This window comes from Pteropus vampyrus, unplaced genomic scaffold (genome assembly GCF_000151845.1).
Source record: "Pteropus vampyrus isolate Shadow unplaced genomic scaffold, Pvam_2.0 Scaffold149, whole genome shotgun sequence".
Classification (NCBI taxonomy): Eukaryota; Metazoa; Chordata; class Mammalia; order Chiroptera; family Pteropodidae; genus Pteropus; species Pteropus vampyrus.
This window is the reverse complement of record NW_011888930.1, coordinates 2,812,066-2,834,515: the sequence shown is the minus strand read 5'-3', so window position 1 is coordinate 2,834,515 and position 22,450 is coordinate 2,812,066. Positions and strand designations below refer to the sequence as shown.

The 22,450-nt window shown below is 35.5% G+C and overlaps 1 protein-coding gene across 1 annotated transcript in view; it reads left to right on the top strand.

Moving 5' to 3' along the window:
• Nucleotides 1-8,484: 8,484 nt before the first annotated feature.
• Nucleotides 8,485-22,450, top strand: part of EIF3E (eukaryotic translation initiation factor 3 subunit E) — a 45,015-nt gene continuing 31,049 nt past the window's right edge. The window contains exons 1-5 of the mRNA XM_011369458.2: nucleotides 8,485-8,668; nucleotides 13,187-13,301; nucleotides 14,796-14,913; nucleotides 17,516-17,558; nucleotides 18,628-18,732. Coding sequence (XP_011367760.1) covers nucleotides 8,579-8,668; nucleotides 13,187-13,301; nucleotides 14,796-14,913; nucleotides 17,516-17,558; nucleotides 18,628-18,732 — 471 coding nt within the window. The 5' untranslated portion in view covers nucleotides 8,485-8,578. The remainder of the gene's footprint in view (nucleotides 8,669-13,186; nucleotides 13,302-14,795; nucleotides 14,914-17,515; nucleotides 17,559-18,627; nucleotides 18,733-22,450) is intronic.

The following is a 22,450-nucleotide window of genomic DNA, read 5'->3' as shown; positions in this document are numbered from 1 at the left end:
CTCTTAGGCATCTTTGTATCTTGTGGCCCCACTTGGTTCTTGTCACATGGCAAGTACAGAATACTTTTGTTAAATAAGCGGTGTTTAACTCCTGTGATGGCTCTCTCATCTCCTATCTTCAAGACTGGAGGAGCCTTCAAAGATAAGAATAACACTAACCCAGATCCCTTCCTTCACTGACATTGAGTTAATTTTCCATTAGGAGGATAAAAAGGAGAGCTCCCTTTCAGAGATCAAATACCAGTAATCGCCGCATTTTTTCATGTTCTTTCCTTTTTCAATGGTTCCACTTCCTTGTGCCCATTATACGTAAGTAAGCTTTTTCTATGATGTAAAAAAATTTTCAGGACACAAATATATTCATTCATCCCAAGTCACATAGATTAAGTAATTCAAAACAAATAATTATGATGTGACAAATAGTTATTGGGCAGTAATGAACAAAACCACAGATTAGGTTCTGCCTTCATAGAATTACCCTGAGGTAAGAAGCTCATAAACCAGTAAATAAACAAAACCATTATAGATTGGGATAAGTACTGGAAAGGAAATAAACATGGTGATGAAATGTTGGGGGAGCTATTCTAGATAGCAAAGTCATGGAAGACTTCTCTAGCCATATCCATAGTTTCCTATCATCTGCTTCGTTTAAGTTTCTCAAGTGCCTCCCCATGAATCCCAGTTGTTATTCCTCTTTGGGACTACCTACCTGTCTTCTTTCCCTTTTCTTCATTTCCTCTAAAAGGTGCATGGGTATAGATATAAATACGACTCATTTCTGACCTCATAGAACTCATAGTTTAGTGGAAGAGATAGACATGTAAACAGACAGGTAAATATAACATGACAAAGGCATACCACAGGTATAAACGGCATTTAACTCTTCTGCCATGGCCTCTGGAGCCCCTGGAAATCCCTGTTTTCCTGTTTGGGTCCAGGCTGAAATTCACCTGGCTCCCTGCATCATCTCAATATTTACGTTTTATTTTTTGGCTAGATCAGAAGAAACTTGACTTGCATACAATACTAGCTTAATTCTCTCATAGCCAGTAGATCCTGGCATTGGCTTGAGATACATAACTTAAAGTAACATGGAAAATCTATTTTAGAATTCCTTTCTTAAAGAGCCCATATTTTTCACATCAAAATTTTCAAATAAATGCTGAATAAGATTTTTAGCCAGATAATTGAAGCTGATTATCACGCAAAAGAATGTGTGCAAATGATAACTGTCATTCTTAGAAATCTGTACTGCCTTTCAGTATCACTGTATTTCTATCAGTAAGTAAGTTAACCAACCATGTTGGTCTGATAATCAGGCAGCGTTTATTTGGACTGTAGGAATTTTTAAAGACAGATAACACAGACACAGAATGTTATATAAAAGACACGGAGAATTGGAAGTATTTGAACAGATACGTGGGTATTTTATGTTTTGAAGTAGCTAGTGGTTTATATTACCTTGTCAACTCTTAGATTCATCGCAGTTCTTTGAGATTCCTCTCAGATACTCTTAACTACTGGGAATTGCTATTTTTCCTGCAAAGAACGGGGTAGCCACATTCCAGGGTCCAGCATTGGGGACAGATGAGAAAGAGCAGTGATAATTCCTCTGCCCTATATCCTTCACTTCACATATTACAAGGTCCTAGAATAGAGTAGAATTAGCTGTCAATTCCAGCTTTATATGAGGTGGTAAGTGAAGAAAGAAGGGGATTTAAGTCCTCTGAAGGCGCCTTCTCTCTGTGTGATTCTTTAATGAGGATGACAGCAGGGCCGAGGCTTCTGGAAATTCTCACACAGGCATTGGGCGTAATCAGTACATAAGGAGTTTCAATAAGGTCCCTCCAGAGCAAGGCCATAAGGTCAGGAAAAAGTCACCTGCTAAAGACACACACTACAAGAAGCAATAATTATTTTGGAAAATAAAAGTTAGCAAACACCTAGCTGTAAAAAGTGCCTGTTCTTTCCATCTAATTAAATCATTCCATTAATACCGTACACACATCTCTATCATTGCACTCACCACACTGCAGTTTAATTGGTTTATGTATCTGTCCCTTCTGCCTAACCATGAGTTCATTTGTGTAAGAACAACATTTCAGTTGTTTTCTTACCCTCAGAATCTAGCACTGTCTGGCACAGATTAAATGTGTTGAATAAATGACTAGAAATATAACTAAAGAAGGTAGACAGATTAAAATGCAGCAGGCATCTGCATGCAGTATATAAAAAGGATGATTGGATTAAAAATAATGTTATTTAGTGGTATTTGGAAATATCTAAGAGAGCTAATCAACAGACGTGAGCATTTAAAAAAAAATGTAACATCTACATTAGACTATTGTAAAATATGAGTGAATTTCTTTCAGGAACACTTATGTCTGGATATCCAGGCTCTACGGCATTTCTAGAGTATTTGTTATGTGCCAGGAGCTAAAATAGGAATTGAGATTATAAAGACAGATATTCACAGTCTTTCTACTCAAAATGTTTAAAGTCTAGTAGGAGGAAACATGTTTATTAAAATGGCTCTGAGACAAAAGTTTGTTGCCAGCAGAGAGAGGCAGAAGGAGAGAGTGATTACTTCTGATATGTTCTATAAATGGGAAACACAGAATAGGGAAGATGGTGCTTCATTTGGGTCTTATAAACTGAAGATGTGGTTAACAGAGTCGGAGGAGGCAGAAGGGCATTTTAGATTGAAGGAGCTGCTGGAGAACAAGAAATAATAAACTTGGTGGCCTGTATGAGCAGAGTTTAGCATGGAAGGGGTGCAGGATTCTAGAGAGATAAAGTTCTAAAGTTCATATGGTATAAAGTTGCTCTATACAATATGAAATAGGAAGTGCAAAGTGTATTAGTTTGCTAGGGCTGCCATAACAAAGCATAGCAGATCCCGCGGATTAAACAACAGAAATTTATTTTCTCACAGTTCTGGAGGCTAGAAGTCCAAGATCATGGTGTTGGCAGGGTGGTTTCTTCTAAGGCCTCTCTCCTTGACTTGCAGATGGCCATATTCTTGTGTCTTCACTTGGTATTTTCTCTGGACATGTTTGTGTCCTAATCTCTTCTCATTAAGACACCAGTCATATTGGTTAGGGCTCACCTAATGACTCCATTTTAACTTAATTACCTCTTTAAAAATCCCATCTCCAAACGTAGTTATATTCTAAGGCACTAGGGGTTAGGGACTTCAACAAATGAATTTCCGCCGAGGGGAAGGGGGTGCACAGCATGCACAATTCAACTCATAACAGGGTTAGGTGTGAATTTAGATCACCCAGACAGGGTGGAGGACAAGCAGACAGGTGCAGGACCAGGGACAAGGAGTAGACTATGAGAGATGATCATAGCCTGAACTAGAAAAACAGAAGAAAGTGTATCAAACGGAAACTGACCTGCAGGATAGAATTCAAACTCCTCAGCATAGTTCACAGTGCCCTTGGCTATTGACCCCTACTTGCAGACTCATGTCCTGCCACTGGACATTATACAAGCTACCCTCTAGGCACAAAGACCTTCTTAAAGCCTCCAATGACACTGTGCTTTTTCTGCAAGCTAAGCCTGTGTGCCTGCTTTTCCCTCTGCCTGAAATATTTTTTCCCCTTTTCTTAGGCAGCTGAGAATCTATTCAGGTAGAGGTTATCAAATGTGGCCTTCCCCATGAAGTTCCAGCTTTCTCTGGTGGTAAATCACTTCCTCCTCTGGACTCCCAGGAGCATTCTGTGCATAGACTCTCTCACATTGTGCTACAAATATTTTACTTTGTATATGCTTGCCACTCCCATTAAATTTTAAATTCCTTGTAGGTTGGAATTAGGTTCCTTTCTTTGTTTCCCCAGAGCCTGAGATGGTGATCAGCAAATGGAAAACATGCAATAATACTTTATGAATGTATGAGAATCAAAGTCTTCACCTGATACTACCTAGATTCTAGCAGGTGAGCCCTTGCTTGTCCTTCCTTTGTAGTATCTCTTTCTAACTAAAACACTAGCTAGAGACTAAAGCAAAAAAGTCAGATTTTCCATATTTGGGGCTAAATCTCTCTTATAAAAAGAAACAAGATATTTTCACAAACCAGCAAGGAAAATTCCAGAGGAAAAGCCAGGCAAATCAGCAGTGTTTCCAATCTGTCACCACTTTAATCCATCTTGTAAATCACTTCCAGTTTAATTTTAAAGGACAAAACACCACTGTCTCCATGTCTTTTTCTTTTTAAGAACTTAGTGAGTGGCTCCCATTGCCTATCTGATCAAATCCAAGTTTCCCAGTATGGTTTGGAAAAACTTCCACAGACTGGCTGCATTTCATCTATACAGTCCGCTGTCCACACAACTGTCAGACTTACCTTCCTGAAACACAGATAGGATTGTTCACGTTCACATTCAAACATACTTTAAGGCTCTTCATGAACTCAGATAAATTTCAAATTCTTCCATAAGCTTTCTATTTGGCCCTGGTCTTTCTTTTCTGGTCTATCTTCAGCTAACTTCCCAAGTTGTCTTTCTCAAATATTAACATTTTCCTGTTTCTCTGTCTCTACAGTGTTCAAATTGTTCCTGAACCACCTGTAATACTCTCTTCCACATCTGTTGTGAAAGTCAGCAGTCCTAACACAAAAGAATCCAATCTACCAAGCTTCCTGCATTTTTTTTCTACCCACATTGAGATTCAATCTCTGAGCACAGTCTGATTGGGACCCCATGATATCTCATATTCCTTACAGCTTCTCATAATACTCTTATCTTTCCATGATAATTATTTACGTATTATATCATGTCTATCAACACACACACACACACACACACATCTTTTAAAATACCCTCCCTAGACCCCATATCTAATGCTCTATTTCACTGCTTCCCTTTCTTGTAAAATTCCTCAAAAGATCTGTTTACATATGTTGTTTCACTTCCTTTCCTCCTATCTTCCAAGCTCAGTCCAAACAGACTTTCATCCACCACTCACTGAAACTACTTTTACCTGGGGCCATCAATAACATGCGTATTTTCAAAGCCAATAGGCAATACTCAGTCATCATCTTGAAATAGCAGCACCATTTGACACAGTCCATTGCTCCTTGCTGCTTGGGCCACTCTCCTCCTTTGGTGCCTGAGACACCACTTTTCTCTTGCTCCTCCTCTTCTCTCTTCCACCTACTGGCCAGTCCTTCTCTGACTTCCTTACTTGATCTGAACTGTCCCAACCTTCGCAAGTTTAAGTGCCTAAGATTCAGCCCTGCTCATCTCTTCCCAACACTCTCACCCTCTGATCTCATCTAGTCCCACGGGTGTAAATTCCATTAATACACGGACAAGATCTAATTTTCTCTTTGTAGCTCTTACCCATCTCCTGAATTCCAGATTTATATGTACCACTGCCTAATCAATATTTCCACTTAGATGTCTAACAGGCATTCCAAATATAACATCCAGAACTAAACTTGATGTCTCGTCTCTCTAAAATATGCCTCTATCATACCCTTCCTCTTCTTAGCAAATGGCCTCTCTGTTCCTCTAGATCTCAGAATCATCTTTGACCTTTCTCTTCCTCATCTAAGCTATTAGCAAATTTTGCTAGCTCTGCATTCAAAATACATTTAGAATTTCACTACTGTCCACAAATCTTTTACTGCTACCTCTCTGGTCTAAGCCACCATCATCTCTTGCTTGAATTATTTTAGTAATCTATTAACTGGATTTTGTATATATTTGTTAATATGTTTTTTATTTGTCTTCTTCCACTTGAATATAAGCTTCTTTAGAGAGGTGTTTTGTTTTCTTTACTACTGAATTCCCAGGACCTAGAACAGTGCCTGGAATGTTGTCAGTATTCAATTTGCATTGAATAAGTGAATGAATAATTGTCACTTATTAGAAAGCTTCTGTGGCCAGTAACTAGCTCTGATTATATATTCCCATTAACACCTAGCTTAGTACTTTTCATATGCTAAAAATTTTAAATGTTTGTCAAATTAAATTGCATGTTATTTCTCTCTGCTTCTTAAAGATTCTCACTTCCTTTTCAGCGGAGGTCTCACTTTTGCTGTCGAAGTTCATTTTTGCTAGAAGCCACAGTTCTTGCTATTTCTTTAACTTTCTCTTTTCCTATCTATATTCTATTTCAACTTTAGTTTCTGGGCTTCCAGGAAACTCAGATTATAACTCTCATTTCTCAGCTCTTAGTGGCTATCCCCCACAATTTAGGAGTCTATATTTTCTGCTTCATGGGAATTTTGACTTGCTTTCCCAAGAATACTGTAAATGGCATAGTGGCAGAGATCACGTCATACTCCCAAGTCCTTGAAAATATATAGTACAAGGTTACATGCACGATAAGTGATTAACAACCATATCAACTGATTCAGAATAGTATTACCACTTGCATATTAGACATCATCACTTAGATATTTAACAGGGATCTTATTCTGCCTCAAATAGAATTTCTGATTTTAGCATCCATACAAATTACTTTGCCATTCTCCCCCATGTATTAGTCACTATAGGTATCCAGTTTCTTAAGTCCAAAGGAATCATTTTTTAAAAATTAAGCTTTTATTCTAAGATAGTAGATTCATATGCAAGTTGTAAGAAACAATAAAGGGAGACTCTGTGTACCCTTTACATAGTTTCATCTAGTGGGTAACATCTTGCAAAATTGTAGCACAGTCTGGCAGTTTCTTAAGCAATTAAACACAGAGTTACTATATAACCCAGCAATTCCATCTCTGGGTATAAACCCAAGATAACTGAAAACATATACCCACATACAAACATGTACACGAATGTTTATAGCAACATTATTTATATCAGCCAAAATGTAGAAAGAACTCAAATGTTCATGAGGATGAATGTGTAAATGATATGTGGTATATCCATAAAATGGAATACTATTTCGTCATAAAAAGAAATTAAGTACTGATACATGCTACAACTTGGATGAAACTTGAAAATATTAAGTGAAAAAAATCAGACACAGAAGGCCACATATTATATGACTTCATTCACATGAGAGTCTTGAGTAGGGAAATCTACACAGAAGGAAAGCAGATTAGTAGTCGCTTAGTGCTGGGAGGAGAGTGAGAAAGAAAAAGAGATGGAGAAGATGAAGTCAGAGAGATAATGGATCTAGAAGATCTAGGGCTTTTTATGCCATTATAAGACATAACTTTTACTCTGAGTGAGATAAGAAGGCCCGGAGGGTTTTGAGCATAATTTGACTTTTAAAAGTCACTCTGGCTGCTGAATATAGAATAGACCACACGGAGAGAAAGCAAGGTGATTAGTGAAGTGGCTATTCCAAAAATCAAAGCAAGAGATGAAGATGGTTTGGACTAGGGATTAACTTTGGAGATAGTTAGAACTGATTGGATCTGAATATGCTTTAAAGATTAAAACCAAAGGATTTGTTGTGGATTCAATGTAGAGTGTAAGAGAAAGAGAAAAGGCAAGCATGACTCCAAGGTTTTGGGTCTGAGCAATTGGACAGATGAAGATGGTATTCACTGAGCTGAAGAAGAGTGCAAAAGGACAGGTTTTGACAAGTTACACGTGAGAGTCTGTTTTTGGATATGATAATGTTGAGATGTTGGGTAGGCAATTGGATATATTTGAATCTGCAGTTAACTGATAGTCTGTGTTGGGGCTATAATTTGGGAGCTGTCAACATGTAGAATCCATTTAAAGTCATTAAGTTGAACAATATCACTTAAGGCATTGGCCTGATAGAGAGGAGGTCCAAGACCTCAAGGCATTCCAAAATGAATAGGCCTGACAGATGAGAAGGAACTAGCAAAGGAGATTTCAGGGCATTTATTATAAAATCCACATTACCTTAATCATTATAGGACCCTTCTCAAGTCTTTAACCTCACTTTCCAGTCACACAGAATATTGTTTTTTGAAATACACCAAGTCCTTTCCTGTTTCAGGGCCTTTGTTTTTGCTGTACCTTCCACCAGGCATGTTTTCACCTAGGCTCTAATTTTGGTCACCTTCTTCTCTTACTACAACTCTCAGCTAAATTGTTACCCATCTAATTCCCATCTAATTTTTCTCTAACTACCCTCATTCAAAAGGCCCAACCCGACCACCCCAAACTAAGTTATGGCTCTTGCTATAATCTGAAATTATTTTACTTATTTACTGTCTAGAAACAATTTAACAAATATTTACAAAATTATTACTGAATGCCAAATGAAAGCGCTTATTTCTCCTTGCATGTAACTTCCCGGAGCGCACGGGCTTCATTATCTTGTCCTCTGCCGTATCCCAATGCAATCGACATTGCATCAGCAATCAATCTGAGTTTTCAATGTTTATTTACGGAACGGATCTCACGACACCGACAAACCTGCAAACAAGAAATGTGCCCACCACACGGCTCAGTTCCAGAGCAGTCCAGCGTCTGAGAGGTCCCGCGCGTGCGCCACTGTTGTCCGAGCACTACGGCCTGAACCCCGCCCCTTTCCTTGGACGAGTTCAACCACTGCGCATGCGCTACGGGGCCTGTCTGTCCCTTTGTCGGCGCTATCAATAAAGTTTTAGTGAGCAAAGACTCTCCTTTTCCTTGACAAGATGGCCGAGTACGACTTGACTACTCGCATCGCGCACTTTTTGGATCGGCATTTAGTCTTTCCGTTGCTTGAGTTTCTCTCCGTAAAGGAGGTGAGCGGGGCTTTGAACGCGAGGAAGTTGTGGGAGCGCGTGCGATGCGGGGCAAGGCCGAAAGGCCGTGGCGGTATCCCGCGGCCTGACACGTGTGAGCAGCCGCGAGTTTGGTCCTGGGTTGGACAGGAGGGACCTACTGGTAGCTTAGAGTCATAGGAGTCGGTTGGTACCGCGGAATTTGGCCCTGAGGAGGGGTGAGGTGACAGGTGAAACACGGGAGAATGCGGTCTAAGCTTCACTTTTGGAGGTGCCAGTGCCCAAGGGACTCCCGCGTCAGTTCCTTTAGGAAGTTGACTCCTCGCTGTTGGCTTCGCTGTGGTCATGCTTGAACCTTGCTTCAGGCCGGCTTCTAAAAGCAAATTGGGAGGTTTAGAGATTTTTATCGTTCTTTCTGAAACTGTGGGAAGGGTGTGCTTGGGCTGCCGGATGGTTTGGAATAATTTTCTTACACTTAATTGAAATATGTAGCACTTTTAATTTCCATAAAGTCGTGAGTTCTTTGCATTGTGTTTTCCTGGTCTTTCGATAAGTGGCCACTTCCTATAAGCGTAACATGTTTTGTCGGATGGTGACGGGGACTCCCATCCCTCCCGGAAAATAAAGCAAAACAACCCAACAAAATTTTAACCTAAAAGTTGTTTTCCAGTTGTATATATATATTGAATTGGTCGTTAACGTTCATTTAGCTATTTGAGCTATCTTTAACAAGTACTATGTGGTTCTGGTACCTCGTTTTAAAAATGTCTCATCTCAGTCCTAAGAGTTTTGAAATATTGAGCTTAAGTTATAGTTTGAGTTTATTGGGAAATTTGGTGCATTTTAATAATTAGAATAAAGTACTATTACTGTAATGAAGAGAATAGAATATTGGTCAGGAATGATAAATGAATTCTATTCTGGAAGCAGATTACAACATAGGTCTGCTTAGGATACCCAGTAGATTTGGGGAATAGATTTTATGTTCCCAACAGCTATAGAACAAAAAAGCCCTACAAATAAACATTAAGTTGTTCAGATAACTTTTCAAGTCTTCCTGGCGGTTACGGTTTATTAGATAAATTCATACATCCTTTTCTAAACGTATAGACAACTCAAGTCGTTGATGTTAGGGAACAGCAAAGGTCATTTTCAATAAATGTTCAAGGATGTCTTACCAATACAAAACTTTATTTTGAAAGGATATGTTGTTTTTGCCTTGGTTTTTCTTTACATAAGATGTGCTTACACCTATGTTTTAGAGCTTGAATATAATAGCCAGGTCGCCTTCTGTTTTCTTATCTGGATAAGGGTAATTCACCACAGATCAAGGAATAGAGAAATACAATATTATGAAATCCGTTACCAGCTATTGTAGAATGCTTCTAAACTAACCAAACTTCATATTTTTTGTAATGTGTTATTTACACTTTCGTTTTTCAAGACAGATACAAGGAGGAATATGTAAGTGTAAATTAGTGCTTCATAGGGCAAGACCAAAACTATGAATGACAGCTGAGAATCATAGGAGAATAACTATACCCAAGACCTCCTTGGAAAGAATGGTGGTAAAATGGCCATAATACACCAAGGGGAAGGCAGACATGCTGGAATATTTACTTAACAATTACTAGGTATAGGGCTCCAATAGGCTTGTGATAAATCCATGATAAAACCCAGATATCTCACTCCTAAAAACTTATTCTTTAGAGAAGATACATGCCTACAATTATAAGGCAAAAATTAAGTCAGAGAAGTGCTGGCAGAGTGCTGTTAAAATTGAGGAGACTATTCAGTGAGCAAAAGGACTTTGAGGAAGAGAGGTTTTGAGTTTTGAAGGCTGCGTGGTTAGGAGAGTCAGTGATCATGATACATGAGGGCAACAATTAGATATATTTATACTTTATTGTAGAATATAAGCTCCATGAGAGCAGGAACTTTGTTTTGTTCTTTGCTGTGTTCTCAGCACATAAAATTTGCGTCTGGCATAAAGGCTTTTAAAGATTAATAAATGAGTAAATAAATACATATTCATGTGTCCTGTTCTTTATTCTCTTGTGATGTGGAAGGCAAGGTAGTGTTTAGGAACCTAGGCGCTGGATTCCTACTAGGATTAGGATCCTGGCTCTGTCATTTGATACCTCTGTGTACTTGAGGGCATTTTCTTTCTCATCTTCACTAGGCTTTTTCTCCTGCATAAAATGTTGGTACTGCCTCCAACCTCGTGGAGTTTACATGAGATGATGAATATAAAGCACTTAGCTTTCTGGGACAGAGTAAATACTCCCAAATGTTTTCTACTAGGAGGCTAGGCCATTCTATATGAGAGGGAAGAGAGAGAACCAATAGCAGGTTTACAGGAGTGAGGTAAAGACTGGAAATGGTGACTTGAGGAAACCAACCAAAGACAAGTACAAGGATTGGTAAGTGTGGAGGGCTCAACTGAGATTGGAAATTATACATTTATAGTACTAATGACGGTCATTCTCAGAAAGAGGACAGTGGAAGGTTACTGGGGTGGGGTAGAAATGTTTGGAGGTAGGCTTGCAGATAAATACTTAAAGATTAATAAAAGATTGTCGATTAACAGAAAAACACAAATGGTGTTAACTATATCTTGCCTAGTTTTGAAACAGCCAAACATAAAAAAAAATAGGTGACTATTTTCCCAGAGCTAGAGATTGACATTGAATTGTATTAGAAGAAAATTAATGGAATCAGTGATTCTGCTAAAGAGAAAATCTTTGAAATAGCTAAAAACGATAGCCAAATTTATGTAGAAAGTTACAGCCAAAAAGGGTGATAAAAAAAATTGGAAAAGCAGAGGGTATGATGAGATGAAGCATTTTAATGATAATGGTGGAAGAGGGCATGAATTTAAGTTGGAAGTCTTAAGAGATGAGGTATTGGATGAAAGTTGTAATTTGCAGGATAAAGGAATTTTAAGGGTTGAATTTTTAGAGAATCACCAGTATGGGGTGTAGGATTTGTGGAGGGTCACAGGAAGAGATGCCAGAAGAAAATTTTTAATCTGTTAAAAAGTAGGCATTTTCAAGAGGTTAATAGACTAGAGGTTGGGAAACTATAGCCCCTGAACCAAATACAGCACTCTGTGCCTATTTTGTGTGGTCTGTAAGCTAAAAATAAATTTTAACAAACGAATGTTGGCAGACATTTTCAATTATAGAACACAAATTTTGTGCCCCAATGAAGTAAAATAATTCCTGCTCAAAAAGAATTTCATTGTTCTCATTAGTAGATCTATATTTCAAAAAGAAAAGTGTAGATATTTGTTTCTTATGGTACTTATGTATATACTATCCTTGATTTTTTGCTTCTTGGCTTACAAAGTCAAAAATATTTACTCTTTACCTCTTGGGTACCTAGCAGCAGAATTGCTGAATCAAAATATATGTTTAACTTTAGAAGATTAAAACAGCTTTCCAAAGTGGTTGTACTCCTTCCAGCAGAATGAATGTTCAGTTACTCTGTATCTATCTACACCAATAATGGAAATGTCAATAGTTTTCAGTTTTTAGTGTGATTTTAATTTGCATTTCCTTTATGATTAATGAGGTCTAGAACCTTTTTGGATATGTGTTGGCCATTTGGTTAAACTCTTGTCACATGCCTATTAAAGTCTTTTAGCCGTTTTCATTTGGATTGTCTTAACTATTTTGTTGGAGTTCTTTATGTAGTTTAGAAGATTCGGTTTTGATTTCGTGGCCATACCATTTGACCACCTTTGTGTGTTCTTTTCACAAATGTGGAATCTTCCTGAATTTTTTTCGTTGGCAAACTTAAGTACAAAAACCTTTTCTTTTGTTGAAGGCTTATGTTGATGACCAGCTAATTAAAAATTTCCTTCCTTTCAGTTACTAGCTCCCTGAATACTGTTGTATAGAATTCTTAAATATTGCTCAATACACTTCATGTTTATGTGAGTTTGCTTATTTGTTCCCTGTACTATGGGTTAAATTATATTTCTTGAACTCTTTACAAAGCAAAAATCTGATATGACATGGTTGACTAAGAGAATGGGTTCTACTTATATTTTAGTCGTGTGGACGGGGAGGCATTGTAAAGAATTGTAACTGTTTAATGAGGAAATATGTGGGGGTAAAGGAGAGGCTAGGTAGGGGTCATGTGCATGTAGAGATACTAAAATGGTAAAAAAATTTATGAGTTGATTTCTAATTACCTGGATGTGGAGAGGAGACAACTATGTGTGTTTACCAGAGGAGTTGGTGTGGTTATTTATGCACAGTCTTGTTCTAGGAAGGATAAAAGGTGGATTGTAGGGTCACATTAAAGTAAGATAATAAATCAGAAGTAGGTGAGAATGGCATTGCAGTGTGTAGTTGCCTTCATATTAAAATTATTATGTAAACAAAATATTCTATGTCTCTGTAGGTTGACTGTTTGCCTTCTTACAAAAAGGTGAATTAATAGTATGAAGTATTTTATTTTAAAAAATAGTATTTCAGTTTGTTTTGGGGAACTTCAGTATATTTATTAGAAAATAATTTTCTCTTGCAGATATATAATGAAAAAGAATTATTACAAGGGAAATTGGATCTTCTTAGTGATACCAACATGGTAGACTTTGCTATGGATGTATACAAAAACCTTTATTCCGATGATATTCCTCATGGTAAGTTTTGTCATCAGAACTGAAGCTTGTTTTGTGAACTGAGGATGTGTGTATTAAAATGTTGTGATTGGTAGAAGAGCTTTAGCCAAAAGTCTTAATAATTATTTGAATGATTTAAAAGTTTTTTGGATGAAGATGATATTAAAGTTATAGGCTTTCTAAAGCATGTTATTGTTTCACTGTAAAAGGTGTGAAATTACTTTAAAACATGGTCTTCACATACCTTCAGTTTATAGTATATATCATCAAAGTTATGCTTATGAATCAGATTGTTACGTTAGAATTATCTGAGTATGTGGCAGTTTTTTGGCTTGCTAACTTTTTCAGTTACCCTCTTGTGTGCTGTAGAGATTTATTTTTCATTTTGAAGCACCTGGGTATACAGCCATGCTCTTCGAAAGTATGATCCTCAGTTCCAGCATCACCAGTTCACCTGGGAGAGCTTGTTAGAAATGCAAATTCTCAGGCTGTACCCCAGATCTTACTTAATCAGAAACTGTTGGCTGAGGCCCAACACTCAAATTGGAGAACAACTTTGGTGTGGTATAGTGTTTTCCAAATTCTTGTTTTCTGTGGTAATAGATGTTCCTTAAAAAAATAAAAGGTGGTCCTATAAGTTTGGAAAATACTATATCATTTCTTCTACGCACATAGTATTTTAAGAGATTCAAAGAACTCTTTCAGTAGGGAAATACAATTTACTTTGTTTAAATTGACATTTCTCAAAATTAAATCACAGTTCCCCTTCTGTGTTTGAGAAACACTGTTCTAGTGTATACTTTGTGATAAATAATGGAGAATTATTACATTAAGCATAATCATCTTTTGACTTATATCACAGTTACCTGTAATAATATTAGCTTTTTAAATTTTAGTTCGTGATGATAAAGTAAACTATCTTATTGAAACTTTAAAACATGCAAGCAAGGTAGGTTATGTGTGAATATTCTCTGATTATGAGGCAGTAGAAAGAAACAACAGAATTGGGTTTGAGAACTTACAGAACTACATTATAGTGAAAAGAGATTATTGACTGGATTTAAATTCCATTTAACTTAGTTGAAAACCTGTAGTAAAAATGTGCAAACTCCTCTGAACCTCTGATCAGAAACTCTGGGATAGTACTCACCTAAGAGAATTCATTGAGAACAAATATAAAAACACTGGGAATGAAGTCTCTGAAATGTAGAATTAGATCATTGTTTCCTTAACAGGCCTCCCTCCTTTCCCTCTCTCCTTTACCCCAGACTGTATTTGTATATTCCCCAGTTTCTCTTAAAGAAGAGGATTCCCTCTTTCTTTACATGCCTTTGCAGTGCTAGAAAGAAGAAATATGACCTGGGGGAGTTACTGAGTTGATTTTTACTGGCATATGAATGTATTAGGGGTAAATACATATGTGCACAATTTAAATTAAATGAAAAATTTCCAGAGACATTTTCATGAGAAGCAGTATAGTTTAACATTGTAGTACTCCTTTGCATTTTTAATTAGCTTTGAGAGAAAAAAGAACCACAGTTGTCGCACAGCTGAAACAGCTTCAGGCTGAAACAGAACCAATTGTGAAGATGTTTGAGGATCCAGAAACTACAAGGCAAATGCAGTCAACCAGGTAAACTCTCCTTAATTTGAATTCTAAATATTCTCTTTTCTGGATTAATAAAAATGTTAATTAAAACTTTAAATGAGTCCTTTTTCTATTTGTTTATTTTCATTTATTCTTACTGTATCGGGGCCAGGAAGTCCTTAATAATAAATGTTAATACTAAATACTTTTTAGAACTTCTTTACCATTTACCCAAATCCAGTTCTGCTGCATCAGTTCTGCCTCCTTCTGACCTTGCCAGTGGACATTTGGCAGTCTCTAGAGCTACTTTTGGTTGTCACAACCTGAGGGGTGAGAGTGGCACCGAATAAGGAGAGGCCAGGGTTGCTGGTAAACATCCTACATACAGTACATCAGACAATACCCTAACCACCTCGTACCCCACCTCCCCCGCAAAATGATTCAACCCGAAATGGTGGTGGTACTGAGGTTGAGAAATGACTGTGCCTGGGCAGTAACCTAGCGCGCATGGGTTGCTAGCTGTAAGGAAAACCTGAGCTTACTTTATCAGTTTGCTACATTCTCTCATATCCTTCCAGCCTTGATGCCCAGCCCAAGGAGAGTAGTGTAAGAGCTGATAAGGTTATTTTATTCCTAACTTCCCCTTAGCTAGAAATAGACTTATTGTTTGGTTTCCAAAGAAACCATGTTGTCTTACTCTGACTTAATATATATCACTAATTGAAGCTCTTGAGATTACTAGAAATGTTTAAAAATAAAATCTACTAAAATCGAATATTGCCATTGTGGTGAACTTAGCTACCAATGTGTTCACTTGAGGAATTGCTGACAATTTTGCCCTGTTGTATCTTATGATATATGATCAAGTCAGATTGTTAGAGAGATTGAGTCCGAGTTTTTGTTTGTGGTTTGGGAAAGTGTTACCAGATATTTTTTTAGAAAAGCAGCAAATACTACACTACTACTATATTATAACATATACTGTACTGTACTATATGATATTATATATATATATATACACACAGATAATATATACACATACACAGAAGAGATAGATATATTTTGTAAAGCTATCATATATAATATATATCTATATATATAACTATCTGTGAGTATATTATACAAAACTACTTGTATATACTTATAAGGAGTAATTATAGACTTTAAAGTCACATGTAAGTGTCCACAGAGGTATAGCTGAATAACCCAGAAGTTAGGGTACAACAGAAAATTTAGGATTTAAATTCTAAATTTAGACTAGTCGCTTAAACGCTGGGAAGTAATGGGATTAGGCTATGAATTATTATAAATTACTTATTTTCAAAGTAGTAACCTTTCCCCACTTTTAAATTTTATTGAACATACAGTGTTGTACTTCTCATCCTTTTCCAGAACTATCTCATCAGCCATATGCCTAAGGGGTGTGAGGAATGTAACACAAAGTTACTTACTATGCTCCACAGCAAGTGTTTAAGTTTTTTTGAAATCTTTTTATGTTAAAATTTCATGCACGTTTCATATTCAGTATTATACACATGTTAATTTTAGTGATATCTACTCAGTAAATCTTAAAGTAAAATTATGTTCCTGAAAGACATCTACAATATTCCTTCTCATGAGAAGCATCAGAAAATGTATGGACAATAATTATATAGGGCATATAGCATAGGTATCATGTAAGTTAGGCATGATTTATTGTTTTCGTTAATTTGCCAGACCTTTATTTTGTGAAAAAATTTGTGAAAAATATTAACAAATTTGTGAGGAGGACAAAATTTATATATAGCATTAATTCTAGTTTATACAGTACATTTATTCCAATCTATACTAAGAATATATTATTTATTGAAAATGTACCCTCAAGAGCACAAATACAGATACTCCTTGACTTACGATGGGATTATGTCCTCATAAATGCATTGTAAGTTGAAAATATAAGTCAAAATGCATGTAATAATACACCTAACTTTCCTGAACATTATAGTTTTGCCTAACGTACCTTAGTTGTGTTCAGGGTACTTGCATTAGCCTACAGTTGAGTGAAATCATCTAACACAATGGATACACTGTAGCATGTCAGTTGTTTACTCATGTGATCACATGGCTAACTGGGAGCTGTGGCTCTCTGCTGCTCCCCAGCATCATGAGAAAGTATCACACCACATACTCTAGCCCAAGAATAGATCAAAATTCAAAATGCATACCATTTTTGCACCACCGAAAGTCCAAAAGTCCTAAGTTAAACTATCTTAAGTCTGGGACCATCTGTACCATTCTTAGTAGGTTACCACCTACGTAGACTATTGACCTCACTGTAAAAAGTAATGTTTTAGTTTTATTTAAAAAACTTCAAAAACAAAACTTTTAAAGGCCTTACCTAAAATGATGTGATAAAACAGAACACATGATTTTCAGTTAGGATTAAAGAAACCTGAAAATGAATTTTAAAGTCTGCAATTCCTGAGTTCCTATTTGTTGTTCAAAACATGTAATGTCATTTATTTCATTATGGAGATCCTATATTCTAGTGTTTAGGTACAAAGATATTTAAAATGGCTTTACATGGTTAAGACGTTAGAAGTTGGATATGCTTATTTTGTCTGTTTTGGACATAAAGTGCAATAATTTTTGTATTTTTATTATTAAGGGATGGTCGGATGTTGTTTGACTACCTGGCGGACAAGCATGGTGTAAGTGATGTCTTTAAATTTTTTTTAGTTGTTTTAAAGATAATTAAAGAATAGTGCTGTATAGATAGGTTCCTGGCTTGACAAGAATATAATTTCTAAATTAATATATTAAATATAATAGCTAGTAAGTTTTGAAACTTTTGTTTTTAAAAATTCGTGCTGATAGGGAAATAATATACTTATCTTTAGATAACAGAAAGTCTCAAAACTTTTGATTTATTTTTTCCAGAATAATCAGATAGTCATTAGCATTTTATATTTGTGGTGGTTTAACAAGTAAGTAAAGACAACTTAATTTGAATTAGAAATGCCTTGAGCAATAGAATTAGTATTTTGGCTGCCTTGTGGAATACAGTAGCCCTTGATTTTATCAAGGCCTTCATAAATCCCCAAATTCACAAATAAAGGAATGTTATAGGCTTTTCTGACCATCTTCCAATTTCCTTTCTCTTATTTAAACTCAAAGTGTGAGGCTTTGCATACAATTACTTTAACTTGCATTCAAGTTTTGTCTCATTTAACAATTACTGTAACAAGAAGCTTGCTGAGGACTGTGCACATTACTTTTTCTGCTTTTCATGCTTAGTGGATTTGTTAATGATCTGGTTGGGAGCCCTTCTCTTAGGTTTCTTCACTTTCACTTTGCTTGCATCAACTCTTAAGAGTTGGCATATTTTGGGACCAGTTTTCACAGAGGACAGTTTACAATGCATATTATTTGTACAAAATCACCAGACCTAACAGGGTGATCCATATAATCGGTAGTCATTGAAGATCAGTCACCTGCTAAAGGATTCACATCAAAACTTCAATAGCGATTCAGGTTTGTATTGTAACATAGTAGGTATCATTACAATTCATAACTCTTTGAGGCCATCACTGTGAATGTTAAATTCACCAATTCCTAATGAATGTTTCAAGGGTTATGTGGTTCTCCGAGATTGTGGTATTTACTATTGGTGGCAACTTTTGGGATACTTTGAAAGAATTGACTTCTGAGAGCATTTAAAGGGTAAATGGGTTGAATTTTAAAACTCAAAAGAACTTCAGCCTTCTTTCTTTATTTTAGTTTAGGCAAGAATATTTAGATACACTCTACAGGTATGCAAAATTCCAATACGAATGTGGAAATTACTCTGGAGCAGCAGAATATCTTTACTTCTTTAGAGTATTGGTAAGTAATTTTTTTCTTTGTCCTCCCTTGTAAGAGTCTTTTGGATCCTCAGAACATGTCTGTAGATTTGAGCCTATTATTTTCAACAGTCATTGGTAAAAGGAGAAAAACTTTCTCCAACAAAAGCCAGATTGATACAGGAAACCTTATATCGGAGCCTCAAAATTTGGAAGGAGATTGAACTTGTTATTGAAATTCCCTAAAGTGGAAACCACTAATTTGTTGTTTTATGTCTGATTGTATGATTTTAGCATTAGCACAATTACATCATGGAATGAATTTGTTGAAATACTACTGTACAGCATAGTGAGTGGTACATTGTGAGGAATTAATAAATATTTATTGAATAAATCTATTCCTGGATAATTTAATTTATTATTTATTATTCTAGATAATGAATTCAAAGTTCAATTTTTAATGCTATATGTATTCCCTCAACTTGTTATAAACAACCGTGGAAATGATATTTGAAAAGATTTTATGCCTTAATAGTAACTTTTCCATTTTTATGTCTTTAGCTATTAGAATATAAAGCTTAATTAATGGCTTTTTATTATGTAGGGGGTAGATTGCTTTAAATGGTACTATTAGAGCAAATTCCTAATCATAACATGCCCTGTTATCTTCATTTGTCTATTTGACAAGTTTCTAGATTCAGTGCTTTTGTTAGAGAAAAAGAACTTGTGTGAAGCTAAAGAAAAAATTATGCCTTCAAATTGACAGATTTCTTTCTCCCTCTGCCTTCCGTTTATGTAATTGTATTCATAAATACCTTCTAGAGTTATCAAAATGCCCTGGTTTTAACTAACCATTCATTTGAGAAATTATAATTTGTTATGCACTTTGGGTTAGTAAACTAGTACCTAAGTCTCTCATTTCTCTAGTGAATCCTAGAAATTGGGAAATGACCTCTTAAGACAGGAACTTTATGTCTTCCGACCTTGGAAGAATTTATTTCTTTCATCTATTTTCCGGTGCCTTTTTTCTTTTAGCCCCACATGCCACAAAGAAAAGATTTACGTCTGCTATTTTGATAGTTTTCTTGGAAATTAAATTTTGGGTTTTTTGGTGGTGGTGGTTGTGGAATGAAACTGGTGTTATTAATTCTGGTAATTCGTAAACTTATAAAAAATACTTAGATAACTTCATTTTTTAAAACTACCATTCTTCAAAGAAATAAACATTTCCAGTTTATTTCTAAGAATGATTTGGGGGGAAAAATTTTTTCTTGCTCCTATTTGTAAGCAAATTCTTAATTTACAGATTAGCCGTGGTTAGCTTGCAAGTGCATTGAAGGTAATCAGTGATGCTAAACTTGTAGTGACTTATCAGAAAATTCTATCAGTTTTACTTTGACTATTATGAAGGATTTAGGAGAGCAAAAGTTGATTACTTTGGAAATGTAAACAGCTTAAACCAGGATTGTAAAATCAGAAGCCTGATATGATTACAGGTACATGAAAAGAGCTGGTTATTCATATCATTTGTTAATGCTGGGAGTGAATTTTGAGAATGAAGATTTAGTGTCATGTTAGAGTTCTAGCACAGTAAATTTATTGTTGCTGGTCAGTGAGTGAATGTGCCATTTTGCTAAGACATGGAAACTTAAGGTAACTGCTGGAAATCCAGATATTGAAACTCTTCTAGCATATCCACCCTTGAAAGCAGGTTAGTATGAAGAGCCAACTGTAATGACATGGACTTGAGCCAGAGTAGTGCGCATGAACCTTTAGGGGATTAAAAAATTTGCTGTGCTGCTACAAAAAGCTTTTATCCTAACACATAATGTATTCTAGTTTTAATAGTATTATGTTTTTATAGTATAATTTTATAATTAAGTGAAAATTTCTATAAGCGATAGGTATATATTTAAAAGTTTGGGAGTTTTTATGTTTACATTTTAAAATATGAAGATCTTGGGTTAGTTTTAAGCTGTTAACATTTTCTGAAAAATCTTGTGCTGGGACTGAAGTAGTATTTGATTAAGTGAATACCATGATATGAACACAAAATTAATATTTTACATTTAAAAGCAGTCAACATATAGTCATTGGATAGTGCTTAGAAATTGTGTGCTATTCATTTAAAAATTTTTGCCCTATCTTGTGCCACAAGACAGTTGAGTTAGGTGAGAGTTGGTTATTTCCTGTTAGTATATTGATAGAGGCTAACAAAGCTAAGTTTTAAAAAAAGTATAGATTACTTCTCTTTTTCTTTTGGTTGAGGATATGCAGTACTATAACATCTATATATTTGTTTCAGATTTTTTAATAGCAAAGATAAAAATTGTGTTTTGGATTTGGGATGAATACTGTCAAAGTTTTGCTTATTTTTTAATTTTACTTATTTTTTTGCAATAGCCTTTTTTTTCATTTCTAAATTCTTTTCTGGTGATTGGTTATTCTTTTAAATCTATGGTTAGGGAAACATAAGCTATGAAAGAACCATTGTAACTATGATCTGAGATTAGAATTTGACTCTCTGGGTGACTTATTATAGGTCAGTGTTGTATAAATTAAAGCTATGTAACCCTTGAATCTGCCTTTATTTTAAAAAGACTTGATGGCTTTTAGAATACATAAAGGACTGTTTAGATGCACCCTATTTGGATGTGAAACTTCTTTGATTTATGCTCTAAGAAACGCATTAACTTGAAATGACATGGTGAAGCAGACTTGGTAGGAATTTTAACTTTTTTAGAAAAGTTATTAACACTACATTTTAACTATTTTGTTAAAAATCTGCCGAAACTGTGGCCTTTGGTCTGGCTCCAAAATATAACCCCTCCCCTCATCCAATAGCTATTTGAAATAAAAGTGACTTTAAGGTCCTAGGACTATTGATCATCTTTTTTGTAGATTATTTTTCCACTCAGAATTTGAAGTTTATCTACTATTAAGTACATGCCATTTGATTTAAAGGTACTTTTCTTTGACTCAAGAAAGCTTGAGTAATGATGAATTTTGGAACCTATAAGATATTTACTGAAATTTTGGATCTGATTTACTCAGTTTGATAACGTCAGTATAAAAGATGTCAATTCATATTGATTCTCAGATTACCACATTTTAACATCTGAAATTGAGATGTCTTGAATTGATTGTGATTTTTGTTTTAGATAAAATGAGTGTATCTTAAAATTGGTGGCATCTCAGTTTCGATAAAATATTTTAATACTCAGATTCTTTTGTAAGGATCAAACATTTTATCCTTTATAATTTGAACAAAGATTTTATTGATTTTTATAAATCAATTTTTAATTTCAGTGAGTTTTGACAAATGCACACACCACCAAATCAAGATAAAGAACATTTCTGTTACCCCAGAGTGACCCCATGTGCCTGTTTGCAGTCATACCTTATCTTGATTTACCCATTGATCTGTTCTTCTATAAGAATATTTTGCCTGTTCTAGAATTTCATTTAAGAATGATATATGTAAGTTGTGCCTGGCTTATTTCGATGAGCACAGTTTTGAGATTCATTCATGTTGTTATGTGTATCAGAAGTTTGATTCTTTTTATTGCTAAGTAGTATTCTATTCTATGAGTATATGAATATAATATACTTTGTTTATGGATTCAGCTGTTTTGAACATTTGGATTACTTTGTTTTTGTCTATTACAAATAGAGTTGTCATGGATATTTGTATACAAGTTTTTTTGTGGACATACATTGTAATAATAATAACCATTGGTTTCATGGATATGTTTCAAAAT